The sequence below is a fragment of the Heloderma suspectum genome, chromosome 11, assembly GCF_057233095.1.
Source record: "Heloderma suspectum isolate Gila_16-S chromosome 11, 16-S_ref, whole genome shotgun sequence".
NCBI classification, from domain to species: domain Eukaryota; kingdom Metazoa; phylum Chordata; class Lepidosauria; order Squamata; family Helodermatidae; genus Heloderma; species Heloderma suspectum.
The window spans coordinates 38424877-38438469 of NC_139468.1; the positions used below are offsets into that span (position 1 = coordinate 38424877).

The 13593-nt window shown below is 47.4% G+C and overlaps 1 protein-coding gene across 2 annotated transcripts in view; it reads right to left on the minus strand.

The window, feature by feature from the left end:
- The window catches only part of ST8SIA2 (ST8 alpha-N-acetyl-neuraminide alpha-2,8-sialyltransferase 2), a 47305-nt gene that overhangs the window by 14486 nt on the left and 19226 nt on the right, over positions 1–13593 (minus strand). For both annotated transcript variants that reach the window (XR_014785415.1, XM_084817436.1), the window contains exons 3-4: positions 9093–9221; positions 1947–2204 (exon numbers count right to left, since the gene is read on the minus strand). Coding sequence is in view for 1 of the 2 variants with exons in the window: in XM_084817436.1 (XP_084673562.1) it covers positions 1947–2204; positions 9093–9221 (387 nt within the window). In the remaining variant the exon portion in view is untranslated. The remainder of the gene's footprint in view (positions 1–1946; positions 2205–9092; positions 9222–13593) is intronic.

A 13593-nucleotide genomic window follows, 5' to 3' on the forward strand; every position in this document is an offset into this window, starting at 1 on the left:
TGACAAAAATGATAATTAAACCTAGAACCTTTTGCATGCAAAGCAGGTAGTCTGCCAGAGCCCACAGAGCATCAGCATATGAACGTATGTAGCCACACCGCTAACAAAGGACAAAAGGTGTATGCAGTGTGGAAGGGGAAATTATTTACTCTCAAACCGCGAATGCAGAAAATAAAATGAAGAACGGAAAACAACTCTTTAACCTAAAAATCACTACAGAAATTAGAAGAAGACGCTGAACTGCAGACTGGAAGGTCGGCAGGTCAGCAGTTCGAGACCCGAGTGCTGCGTGGTGGAGTGAGCTCCCGTCTTCAGTCCCAGCTTCTGCCAACCTAGCAGTTCGAAAGCAAGAAATTGCAAGTAGGTAAATAGGTACCGCCTCGGCGGGAAAGGTAACAGCGTTCCGTGCACCTCGGTGTTCAGTCATGCCGGCCACATGACCACGGAAGCGTCTTTGGACAGCGCTGGCTCTTCGGCTTAGAAGCGGGGATGAGCACCGCACCCTAGAGTCGGACACGACTGGTTGGGGACACCTTTACCTTTACCTTTTAAACACCCTGAAGTTGCATGGTGAAGATGAACACTGTTGCTGCTAAAGTCGGACTACCAGGGAGAGGTCCAAGGCCCTGCGGCTCAGAGGGCCCCACGTGCCATCTCCTTTGCGCCCTGCACTTGCTCTCCCCGCCACTGATGCTCTGCTCACTCGCCTCCCGCACTGGTGCTATTTTGGCTCCCTACACCCCTCACTTCTTCCTTCCTTCCTTCCTTCCTTCCTTCCTTCCTTTCTCTCTCTCTCTCTCTCTTTCTTTCTTTCTTTCTTTCTTTCTTTCTTTCTCTCTTTCAACTTTTAAAACAGGCTGGGTGTGGTGTGGAGAAAGCGGCAATTGCACCAGCATCTTCATTTCCCCAGATGGCCTCTAGATGGCCACATGGTCCCAGAGGCACACTGGGGAAATGAATGAACATGCCGGACACAACTGCAGCTTTGTTCTGCAGTGCAGCCAAACTCTTTAAAACAGTTAAAAAAGAGACAGAAAGGTGCTGCCGCTTGGGGGTGGAGTGGGGGTGGGGGAGAGTAAGTGGGAAGAAGCAAGCATGGTGGCAGGAAAGGAAGACCATCATGGCTGAGGGCTGGGGAAGAGTACAGAGAGAATGAGAGAGAGAGAGAGAGAGAGAGAGAGAGAGAGAGAGATGCACTGTGGGGTTGGGGGTGGGGAGCATGCCAAGGGAGCATAACTGGGTGTGTGGGGGGGAGTGCCACCCAGGAATGTGAGTGGGGGTCCCTAGAGAGCATCTTGCCCAGGGCACCCTCAACTTGGGCAATGCTGCTGAAGATAAAGAAAAGGAACAAACAATATAGAAGTAACCTGTGAAACTCATCGGCCAAGGATGGCCACGCGTGCTCCTGGTGAAATTTCACTGTCCTTCACTGAGTTCGCAATCATAGGTGAGCATCTCAGTGTCTTGTAACTATGATGTCTCTTGGGATTGAAACAACTGCTGGAGGGGCGGCAGCTGGTTCGACCTTTGCACCAGAAACAATGAAGGGTCTTGTGGCACCTTAAATTACAGCAGAAGGTTTTGTAGACAGTGGACCGCAGTCCAGCAAAGCTTCTGCCGCAACGAATTTGCTAGTCATTAATAAACTGCCACATGACTCTTTTGGGGGACTGAAGTGGCAAAGAAGGGACAACGGGTGGGATATGCAGGCATATGTGTGTGAGAGGCGGATGTGATTTTAAAGATAAATTGGTCCTTTTTATGCCACCATCACAGCTTGCTGCCGAAATCTGGTGGGCTGCGCTGCCACCCTCTCGGTGGAGGTTAAGATCCAAAGTTTTGCATCATGTTGTTTTTGAAGAAAAAGCCCTTCTTCAAAGCTGACTCTCCAATGCACCATTGGAAAGAGCCCTGAAGGGGCCACACCCCTTGCAGCCCAGCGTTACCTGATCACAAAGCTGTGAGCGTCGATTTCCTCTCCGCAGCCGCTGTCCAGCAGGATGCCCGAGTTGCCCACGATGGCGCACGTCCGGAAGTGTTTGCCCTTCAGTGGTGAGGTCCTGGGCAAGAGGGCGTAGAGGTTTTGGGAAACGTTCATAGTGCTGTCCTTGTCAAACACATAGTGGATAATATCCCCAGGCTTGAGAGTTCCCTTAAGCACGGAAATGTCTTTCTCGGCATCTAAGAACTTCAGGATCTGTTTTCTTTAAAGAAAAGAAAAGAGAAGAAAAGAAAAGCAAAGCACAAAGTCTAGTTACGTAGTTCCCTGACTCAACCAGCAACAAGGATCAGACACAAGGATGGTTGGGATGGCGTAATGCCGTTACTCGCAAAGGTGCTGCAATGTATACAATACTTTAGATGCAATGTGTCAATGCTGTTATCAGTGCTGGCTCCAGGATTTGGGATGCGGCACTGGATATGGCCTTCAGTGGGACCTCCTAGCCTGGAAGAGGTGCAACATCCAAATGGAGAATTCTCTTAGGGTGCAATCCTATGCACGTTTAGACAGAAAAAAGAGCTGTGCTGGCTGGGCCATGCCGGGAGTTGTAGGACTCTTTTCTGTCTAGACATGCTTAGGATTGCACCTGTAGGCTGATCTTCTTGGAAACTGGAAATGGAAGTCCCCTGCTGGTCTTGGGGCCCTGGCAAATGCCCCCCATTGCCTCCCTCTGGAGCGAGCCCTGGCTATTGTGCTAGTCACATTAGAAACTGCCTTGTACTGATTTCCCAGAGGGTGGCCATGTACATATACTGCAGCAAAAACAACGAAGCCGTAAAGACTAACTGATTTATTCTGGCTTACGCTTTTGCAGACTATGGCCCACTTCATCGGATGCATGGAGTATCAAGGAGAGTTTCAGTTTTTTATACATGTGGTGATGGAGGTGGAAATGGAAAACAGTGAGGTCAGGAGGAAATTAAATGCAGAAAATGACAATCACATTATCAACAGTGGTCATTTACAGTGTAGTGTGATAAAAATCTATTATTCTGATTCAAGCCACTAGCGACAGAATTAAACCTGTTGATGGATTGTAACTCAGCAGTCTCTCACTCAAAACTCCCGGTGAGGTTTGTTTGCTCCACAATGGCCACTTTAAGCTCCATGGTGTTGGGACCAGGGGTGGCTGTAGACTAGCTGCCAGCAACTGGCGCCCGAGGGGAACCATTCAATCGGCGGCACCACCCCCAAACCCCAAGGGCAGAGCTAGACTGAGGATTTTGGTAAAGGGGGAAACATTTTGCCCGTATTTTCCATTTAACGACGAGGCAACTCCCTACCCCTGCATCTTCAGAAGCAGAAATATGATCATTTATAATAAGATGCCCAAAATGGTTTTGTGTGTGTTTTTGTTTTTTTTACTAAGCACTGTGTCAGCACAGGGGGTCTGATAAAAACAGCACAGGAGATGAGCACAGCTATCCACCCTGTGAAGGAACAGAAGTCCCATCCACAATGCCCAAAGGAAGTCCCTGGAAGAAGAGGGTCTTCTCTGCAGAGGCCCCACACCTGTGGAACAAGTTGCCGTTGGAAGTCTGTCATGCCCTGTCATTGGAGGCTTTTCAGACGGCCTTGAAAACTTATTATTTTATCATGGCCTTCTCTTGATATGGCTGCTGTTGTTGCTGTTATTGACATTGTTGTTGCTGGGGTTTTATTCTTGGCCTTTATTGTTGTTTTTTATTGCTAGTTTACTGACATCAATCCCTGGGAAAATTCTGGAGAAGATTATAAAGCGATCAGTAAGTAAGCACCTTGAAAACAATGCAGTGATTACTCGAAGCCAACATGGATTTGTCAAGAACCTGCCAGACTAATCTGATCTCATTTTTTGATCTGGTAACCTCCCTTGTGGACTGTGGGAATGCTGTGGACGTAATATATCTTGACTTCAGCAAAGCATTTGACAAAGTGCCCCATGATATCCTGATTAGCAAACTAGCTAAAAGTGGGCTAGATGAAACAACTATCAGGTGGATCCACACTTGGTTACAGAATTGGACTCAAAGAGTGCTTATCAGTGGGATCTAGTGCTCTTCAATATTTTTATTAATGACTTTGATGAGGAGGTGCAGGGAATGTTTCTCGGATTTGCAGATGACACAAAACTGATCAGGATAGCTAATACTTTGGAAGACAGAAACAAAATTCAAAGTGATCTTGATAGACTGGAGCGCTGGGCAGAAAACAATGAATGAATGAAATTTAATAGGGATACATACCAAGTTCTGCACCTAGGAAAAAGAAACCAAATGCACAGTTACAAGATGGGAGATACTTGGTTCAACCATACATACTATGAGTGAGAAGGATCTTGGAATTGTTGATCACAAGCTGAATATGAGCCAACAGTGTGATGTGGCTGCAAAAAAAGGCCAATGCTATTTTGGGCTGCATTCATAGAAGTATAGCTTCCAAATCATGTGAAGTACTAGTTCCCCTTGACACAGCACTGGTTAGGCCTCATCTTGAGTACTGTGTCCAGTTCTGGGCACCACACTTGAAGAAGGATGCAGACAAATTGGAGAGAGTTCAGAGGAAGGCAACAAAGATGATCATGGGACAGGAAACAAAGCCCTATGAGGAGAGACTGAAAGAACTGGGCATGTTTAGCCTTAAGAATAGAAGACTGAGGGGAGATAGGATAGCGTTCTTCAAGTACTTGGAAGGTTGTCACAGGGAGGAAGGCCAGGATCTCTTCTTGATCAGCCAAGAGTGCAGGACACGGAATAACGGGCTCAAGTCACAAGAAGCCAGATTTCAGCTGAACATCAGGGAAAAAATCCTGACTGTTGGAGCAATACGACAATGGAACCAATGACCTAGGGAGGTGGTGGGCTCTCCCACACTGGAGGCATTCAAGATGAGGCTGGACAGCCATCTGTCAGGGATGCTGTGACTTGGACTCCTGCACTGAGCAGGGGGCTGGACTTGATGGTCTTATAGGCCCCTTCCAACCCTTAGTATTCTATGATTCTATTATTCTACTGTGTTTATGTTTTTATCGTTTTTGATATTTCAACTGTTTCTATGTATTTTATTGCTGTAAGCCACCTTGGGAGCGCTTCTGCCCTTAAAGGTGGCCAAGAAATGTGTAAATAATTAAAAAAATAAAAATAAAGAAGGGTCCCGGTTGCAACCACAGGGCGACATGGCAAACAAGGGCTAAGGAAGCTCTCCGAGGGCTAAGGAAGTAGCTGCTCTCGGGGGAGCGTCTCACCCCCTGCCTCCAGCTGGGAGCAGCAGCAGAGCAGGAGGGTATCTGACGTCACCTCGCTCACCTCCACAGCCTTGTTCATATTCCCTCTGTACGCGCATGTATTTGGGGGGCATTTCCCCCCTTGAGTTTGGCCCCCTGCCTAACTTGGCACCTGAGGTGACCGCCTAGTTCACCTGCATGGATGGCTGAGCCCATCTAGCTCAGTATTGTCTGCAGGGATGCAGAACCTCTCTCAGCCCAAAGGCCAAATTCCCTTTCAGAGAAGCTCTCCATGGGGCACGTTCTAGTGGTGGGTGGGGCAGAAGGCAAAAGGGGTCGGCCAAAATAACAAGCTCTTACTGTCGGTAACTGAGCCTTAGGAGAGGCATTTCAACCTTTTAGAGTGGGGAAAAGAACTGCACAAAAGTCAGGAAACCACTGTGAAGGTAAGTCTGACTAGGCCTCTTGAGTAGTTTGGTTCAAGCAACCAACCAAGGTGCCTGATGGGATTGAGATAATGTGTATATGTCTGACCACGAGAAGGTAATTGTAACTTGCTCATTATAAGCAGGGCATTCCTGTCCACCAAAGTAACTCATCCCTGAAGATAAGCATGCAGCTGTGCTGATAAGACTGTTGCTGAGCTACATTAGCTCTTGAGCATGTATAGTGTATTTTCTTTGTTCTCCAACTTTCAGTCTGTGAAAATGCATCCTGTTTCTTTCTCTTTTTGGTGAGACTCAGTTTCGACTGACTCCCACAGCTGTGTCGTGCTTTAATAAATTCCTGACTGGTCAACCTAGCAACCTTCAACCTTGGATATTTCCTTAACACCAGCAACAACTGGTGGCTGGGGGAAAGGGATGTGGTCATCTGGGGAAACCTTAGATGGCTGGATTTGGCCACAGGGCTGAGATCTGGGGTGCGCGTCCACCAGCGATTTGCTCCAACCTAGCTGTGTGGTGAGGTCTCGGTGTTTCCATGATATCGTGGTCATTTAGCACCAGCCCCGCATATCGCAGAAAAAACGCTTCTTCTGAGACTGGTCTGACTTTTCCTGTTTACTTCAGCTCCAATACGGAGCTGTTTCCACATCCACACTGGGTTTGGTATCATAGTCCTGCCCATGGGGCATGTAGCTGGTCCCATGGGGGTGTGTCGCCAGCTGGAAGTTCCCACAGATGTGCTCACAACTGGAAGCAGCTGTGTGAAGGAGAGGGGGAGATGATACTGGAGGGAGCAGTCAGGCAGAGATGAAGAGATGCACACATACGCACCCCTGACATACAAGTGCAGTGTCCACCCACCCTGGGTATCCATATGAAGTTCCCAGTCAAGGTGGTGGCAGGGAAATCAGGAGAGCTGCAAAGATGGCTTCACGGAGAGTCATTAAGGCACTTTGTCCTGCTTTGTGTGGGTGTGTGCTAGGGAGTGTTACTTCTGAATAAACTCATTGGGTATAAGGCTTTCCTTTCCTGGGAGTAAATGCCAATCTGTGTGGCATTTGAGTATGCCACTCAATGCCTACTTCTGAGTAGGCACGCATAGGAGAGAATGTAAGTATTTAGAGTAGCAGTCTTAAGGTCTCCCATCCCCTTCAGTGCATGTATTTGGATCCTCCCACTCCCACTGACTTCACTGACTGCTTCTTCTCCCTTTCGCTCACCAGGTTGATGGGCTTTTTCCCTCCCAGGTGATGAGGAAGTCTCCCTTCTCAGCCACACAGGAGAAAGGCTTGGAAGTTAGGATTTCAATGGGTATTAAAAGTGCCTTTGATTGGGAAGCCAGCCAGCCGCTAACTCTTCTCCTAGCCCACCTTGCAGGGTTGTCGGGAAGCCAGAATAAGGGGGAAGAACAACAACGGGGGTGGGGGAGAGAAAGCCAGCCACTATCTCTTCTTCTAGCCCACCTTATACGGTTGTTGGGAAGCCAGAATAAGGGGGAAGACTAACAACAGTGGGTGGGGGAGCAAGCCTGGTCTAATGAAGAAGGTGTCCCCATGAAGTGGTTGCCGGCACGGGGGGGGGGCACTATGGATGGGGGTGCTACACACATGACTTTGCTTAAAGGAAAAAACAAAAGGGCTTTGAAGGGAGGAAGGAGACTGGCCAGAGTGAGAAATTGGAGTGGAGCAGAAGGGGTTGAGGGAGCAGGGAATTGGCAAGAGGAGGAGGCGGGAACACGGATGAGGTCATCAGACCCAACCCAGACTCCACCCAGACTCCACCCAGCCATCAGGAAAATGATTCAATTAGAGCTCACTGGAAACAGCACAGAGCCCCAGGCTGCAGCGATGATAAGCCGGTTCTTTAAGGGCTGTGGAAACAGGAAAAGGAGCAGATGCGATTGGGGAAACATCGCGACAAAGTTGCAAGCAAAGTGAAGCCGATCGTGTGGAATCATGCCTCTGGCAACCCTGGCCTACACTGACCAGCTGCAGGTCTCCAGGGTTTTAGGCAGGGCTCTTTCCCAGCCCACTGAGAGAGCCGGGACTGAAGCTGGGGCATTTTGCCTTTAAAGCATGCGTTCTGCCACTGAGCTACAGCCCTTCCCAAAGACTGGCTTGCTAATTCGACTCCCATATGGCAGTTCTGAGCATATGGAGCTGTGATCTAGGAATATAGGAAGCTGCCTCATCGTGACGTGAGTCAGATCGCTGGTCATGACCCATTGTCGGTCGAGCCCCCGCTTTGCATGCAGAAAGTCTTAGGTTCAATCCCCAGCATCTCCAGGTAGGGCTGGAAAAATCCCTGCCTGAAACCCTGGAAAGCCATTGCTGCCAGTCAGAGTAGACAATACCAAACTGTTGGTAGTGATCTGAAAGCCCCAAGGGAGGAAGGCCTGCTGAAGTTATTTAGGGAGCTTTCCAAGAAGCTCAAGCAGCCGGAGAGGCTGCAAGGACAGAACGGGGGGCAGGGGGAGGAAATGGTGAAAGAGTGAGCACCCCCCCCCCAGCCACCTTCTTACAGTAAGGTAAGCACTGAAGCCTGTACTGAGAATTTAGCCGAACTTCTCAGCAACCCAGCAAAAGAGGCTGAAAAATGCCCCTTTTGCAGGGAAACAAAGAGGCTGTGAAAGGGCAGGTGGGGTTTCAGCACAACACTAGTATGATCTCCATATTGCAGACTGAGGGCTGGGACTGTGAAAGAGCGAGTGGCTTGACTAAGGCCCCTTCCTGAGGTCATTGCAGAGGCGAGATCTGGACCAAGAATGTAGCCTCTAGGCTAGAGGTTCCCAATTTTGGCAGGTCAGTAGGAACAGCTGGAGTTTTGAGGAAATGCCACAGCAACATTCACAAAATGGCTGCCAGTGGGAGGGTCTTGCCCATTCATAACACGTTTGCAATGGTGGGCATGGCCAGTCACAAAACACTAATTTCCCAGAAGGCAAAGTGGTGAGACTAAATGAAATGTAACTTGCCCAAGAACCTAAGCAGAGATGGAGACTGAGCTCCAAAACACAAACCACTCTTTGGAACCCAAGTAAAGAAAGAGGGCACTGGAGAGCAGAACGTCACTTTGTAACATGCCAGCCTCCCAATTATATATTTCTTTTAAATTAAGAAATAAATTAAAAATCAGGAGGGGCAGGGAACCTGGTGAGCGCCAAGAGAGGTGGCCAGAGGCACATTGGTGCCCATGGGCACTTCATTAGAGACCCTCACTTTATGCTACACCAGCTCCTCTCTTACCAACCTGCTCCTTTTCCCCCCAGGTTTGGGCTGTTCATGAATCCTGAGAACATTTCCCAGGTGAGTTGGGAATTTATTTCTGGATGATCATTTAGGGGTATGAGCTCTGTGAACTTCTTTAGGAGGTTTTGGGGAGGCTGTATACCAACTTCTGTTGATGTGACTCAGATTTGTCTCAATAGGTAATTCCGCAGTACCTGATCTTCACTGAAAGTGTCTGGTTGTGTCTCCAGTTGGATGGGGCCATCCTATCATGGTGCTTCATACTTTCATTACTTCTGTCAACAACAGGTGGAGATGAAGAGCCATTTATTACCATTTCAGCTCTGGAGAAGAAAGGGGAGAGAGAGAAGGGAGGAGACATTAGCATCATTCCCAACAGCAACTCAATTGCTGTGATGTGCCAGCTGGCCAGCAGTCTCCAGAGAAGCAAGCTGGCTATTATTCGCTACCACAAGACATCGCGATGGCTACCAATTTGGATGGCTTTAATTGGGGGTTTGACAAATTCACGGAGGAGAAGACTATCAATGGCTACTCTTCCTGATGGCTATATGCGACCTCCAGTATCAGAGGCAGTATGTTTCTCAATGCCAGTTACTGGGAAAGGCAAGCGGGAGGGTGCTGTGGCAATCATGTCTTACTGGTGAGTTTCCCACAGGCAGCTGGTTGGCGACTGTGTGAACAGAATGCTAGACAATATGAACTCTTCAGAACGTAAGGCGCCATGCTAGATCAGACCAAGGGTCCATCTAGTCCAGCATTCTGTTCACACTCTTCTTATGTTCTTACTACCAGTCACTCAGTAACTGCAGCATTGAGTCACTTGCATGTGTGAATGAACCACTGCAGACCAAATGCCATCGGGAGAACTTTGCTGTTGCCTCCAATGCACCATGCTTTTCAGGAGTCCGTTCACCCATTTGCTGGCCATTCACTAAGTGCTGAGAAATCAAGCAACGCACCATGTATGTGTGACCTGACTCTGTGGGTTATTCTATGCAAACAAAGATGGTTGTATGCCAGAGGTGCAGAACTTCAGGCCTGGGGGCCGAATCGTGCCCTCTGGGGTTCCCCAGATGGCCCTGCCCCTTCCTCTGGCCATGCTCCTTTCGCCCTGGCCACAGATCACTTGGTGGCTTCTCAGCTTTTGTGCTGTTTTTCCCATTGTTTTTCTTTTAAGATTTTAACTGTCCTTTATTTCATTTCCATTACAATACATGTATATTATCTGTCTGCACAACTTTGTTCAACAAATGCATAAATTGTACAATAATTTACAAGTTATCCATGCTATTAACAATGATAAGGCATACATATTTTATTCTTAAGAACAAATATATAACCTAAACTTTCGCTGCAATTTTTTAATGTTTGAAAATATGTGTTCCAATTTGTTAATACACACATCTTCTTATATATGTAAGAAGTAACAGCAATATGCTGTTGGCAAGGGACGGGTTGCACCTCACAAAGGCTGGGAAGAATGTGTTTGGCCACAGCATGAAGAACTTCATCAGGAGGGCTTTAAACTGAATCCTACGGGAAAGGGAGATGTAAAGTTGGGGGTAACAATGGACGAAGGCTCATGCACCACAACGAAGAGAACAGCTCTATTAGCGCCCAGTAATAGTCTTCAGAAACATGTAGGAAGAAAGCCAGACTATGAAGCACATGGTCTTCGATGTCTATATACCAATGCCCAGAGTACAGGAAACAAACAGAACGAACTTGAACTCTTAATACAGGAGGGAAATTATGACTTGACAGTTATAACTGAGGCTTGGTGGGATGACTCTCATGACTGGAATACAGCAATTGAAGGATATAACTTGTTCAAAAAGAACAGGAGGAACAGAAAGGGAGGTGGGGTTGCACTATATGTGAAAAATACATATCTCTGCACAGAAATACAGGAGGATGAGCTTGGTAGCCCCATTGAGAGCATCTGGATCAAAATAAATGGAGCAAAGAATAAAAGGAACCTGGTGGTCGGAGTCTACTACCGGCCACCCAATCAAGGAGAAGACAAGGATGAAACTTTTGAAAAGCAAATAGCCAATGTTTTAAGGAAGCATGATGTAGTAGTAATGGGGGACTTCAATTTCCCCGATACTTGTTGGGAGACAAATTCTGCACAACATGGCCCCTCCAGGAAATTCCTGACTTGTGTGGCGGATAACTTCCTCCTACAGAAAGTAGAGGAAGGAACTAGAGGATCGGCTATCCTTGACCTAACCAACAGAGACGACTTAGTGGATAAAGTAGCAGTTACAGGAACTCTGGGGGAAAGTGACCATATTGTACTTGAGTTCTTGGTTCTAAGGGAAGCAAAAGCCGAGTGTAGTCAAATGCGTACCCTGGATTTTAGGAAAGCTGATTTTAATAAACTCAGAACAATTATCAGTAAGGTCCCATGGCAAGCAACTCTAACGAGAAAAGGAGTCCAAGATGGGTGGGAGCTTTTAAAAAAGGAAATTCTCAACGCACAATTACAAACAATTCCAACAAGAAGAAAAGGTGGAAGACAACAGAAGAAGCCAATGTGGCTTCACAAAAAGCTTAGAGATGACCTGAAAACAAAAAAGGACACATATAGGAAGTGGAAAGAAGGCCACGCAACAAAGGAAGAGTGCAGGCAGGTAGCACAGAATTGCAGGGATGGCGTCAGGAAGGCTAAAGCTGAGAACGAGCTGAGGTTAGTGAGGGATGCTAAAAGCAACAAAAAAGCTTTCTTCAGCTACGTGCATAGTAAAAGACAGAGGAAAGAAATGGTGGTTCAGCTATTAAATAAGGATGGCAAAATGATAGCAGATGACAAAGAAAAGGAAGAGGTGCTCAATTCCTAGTTTGGCTCAGTCTTCTCCCAAAAGAGGGTCTATGACCCCCGGCAAAGGCGAAGTACAGGCTGAAGGGGCAGGATTGCAACTTGAGATCGACAGGCATATGGTCAAGGAACACCTAATTACTTTGAATGAGTTCACATCTCCAGGGCCAGATGAACTGCATCCTAGAGTAATAAAGGAACTGGCAGAAGAACTCTCAGAACCACTGTCTATTATCTTTGAGAAATCATGGAGGACGGGTGAAGTGCCAGATGACTGGAGGAGAGCTAATGTTGTCCTTATCTTCCAAAAGGGTAAAAAGGAGGAACCTGGGAACTACAGACCAGTCAGTCTGACATCAATCCCTGGGAAAATTCTGGAGCAGATGATAAAGCAATCCATCTGGAAGCACCTTGAAAACAATGCTGTGATTACTCAAAGCCAACATGGATTTGTCAAAAACAAGTCCTGCCAGACGAATCTGATCTCATTTTTTGATCAGGTAACCTCCCTTGTGGACTGTGGGAATGCTGTGGACATAATATACCACGACTTCAGCAAATCTTTCGACAAAGTGCCCCACTTTAAGCAAACTACCTCAAAGTGGGCTAGATGAAACAACGATCAGGTGGATCCACAGTTGGCTACAGAATCGGACTCAAAGAGTGCTTATCAATGGGATCTTCTACAACTGGGGAGAGGTAATGAGCGGGGTACCGCAGGGCTCAGTCCTGGGCCCAGTGCTCTTCAACGTTTTTATTAATGACTTGGAGGAGGAGGTGCAGGGAATGTTGATTAAATTTTAGATGACACAAAATTGACCGGGATAGCTAATACTTTGGAAGACAGGAACAAAATTCAAAGTGATCTTGATAGGCTGGAGCGCTGGGCAGAAAACAACAGAATGACATTTAATAGGGATAAATGCCAAGTTCTGCACCTAGGAAAAAGAAACCAAATGCACAGTTACAAGATGGGGGATACGTGGCTCAACCACACTACAAGCGAGAAGGATCTTGGAATTGTTGTAGATCACAAGCTGAATATCAGCCAACAATGTGATGTGGCTGCAAAAAAGGCCAATGCTATTTTGGGCTGCATTAATATTTATTTATTTAATTTATTAATTGCATTTATATCCCGCCTTTTTTCCTCTTGCAAGGAACCCAAGGCGGCTTACATTCTCCTCCTCCTCTCCATTTTATCCTCACAACAACCCTGTGAGGTAGGTTGGGCTGAGAGTCTGTGACTAGCCCAAAGTCACCCAGTGAGCTTCCATGGCTGAGTGGGGACTAGAACCCGGATCTCCCGGCTCCCAGCCCAACACTCTAGCCACATATATGCTTATAAAAGTACAGCTTCCAAATCCCGGGAAGTACTAGTTCCCCTCTACTCAGCACTGGTTAGGCCTCATCTGGAGTACTGTGTCCAGTTCTGGGCACCACATTTTAGAAGGATGCAGACAAACTGGAGTGGGTTCAGAGGAGGGCAACAAAGATGATCAGGGGACTGGAAACAAAGCTCTACGAGGAGAGACTGAAAGAACTGGGCATGTTTAGCCTTGAGAAGAAGAGACTGAGGGAATATAGGATAGCGCTCTTCAAGTACTTGAAAGGTTGTCAAAGAGAGGAAGGCCAGGATCTCTTCTCGATCATCCCAGAGTGCAGGACACAGAATACTGGGCTCAAGTGACAGGAAGCCAGATTCCAGCTGAACATCAGGAAAACCTTCCTGACTGTCAGAGCAACACGGCAATGGAACCCTTTCCCTAGGGAGGCGGTGGGCCCTCCCACACCGGAGGCATTCAAGATGAGGCTGGACAGCCATCCATCAGGGATGCTGTGACTTGGATTCCTGCATTGAGCAGGGAGTT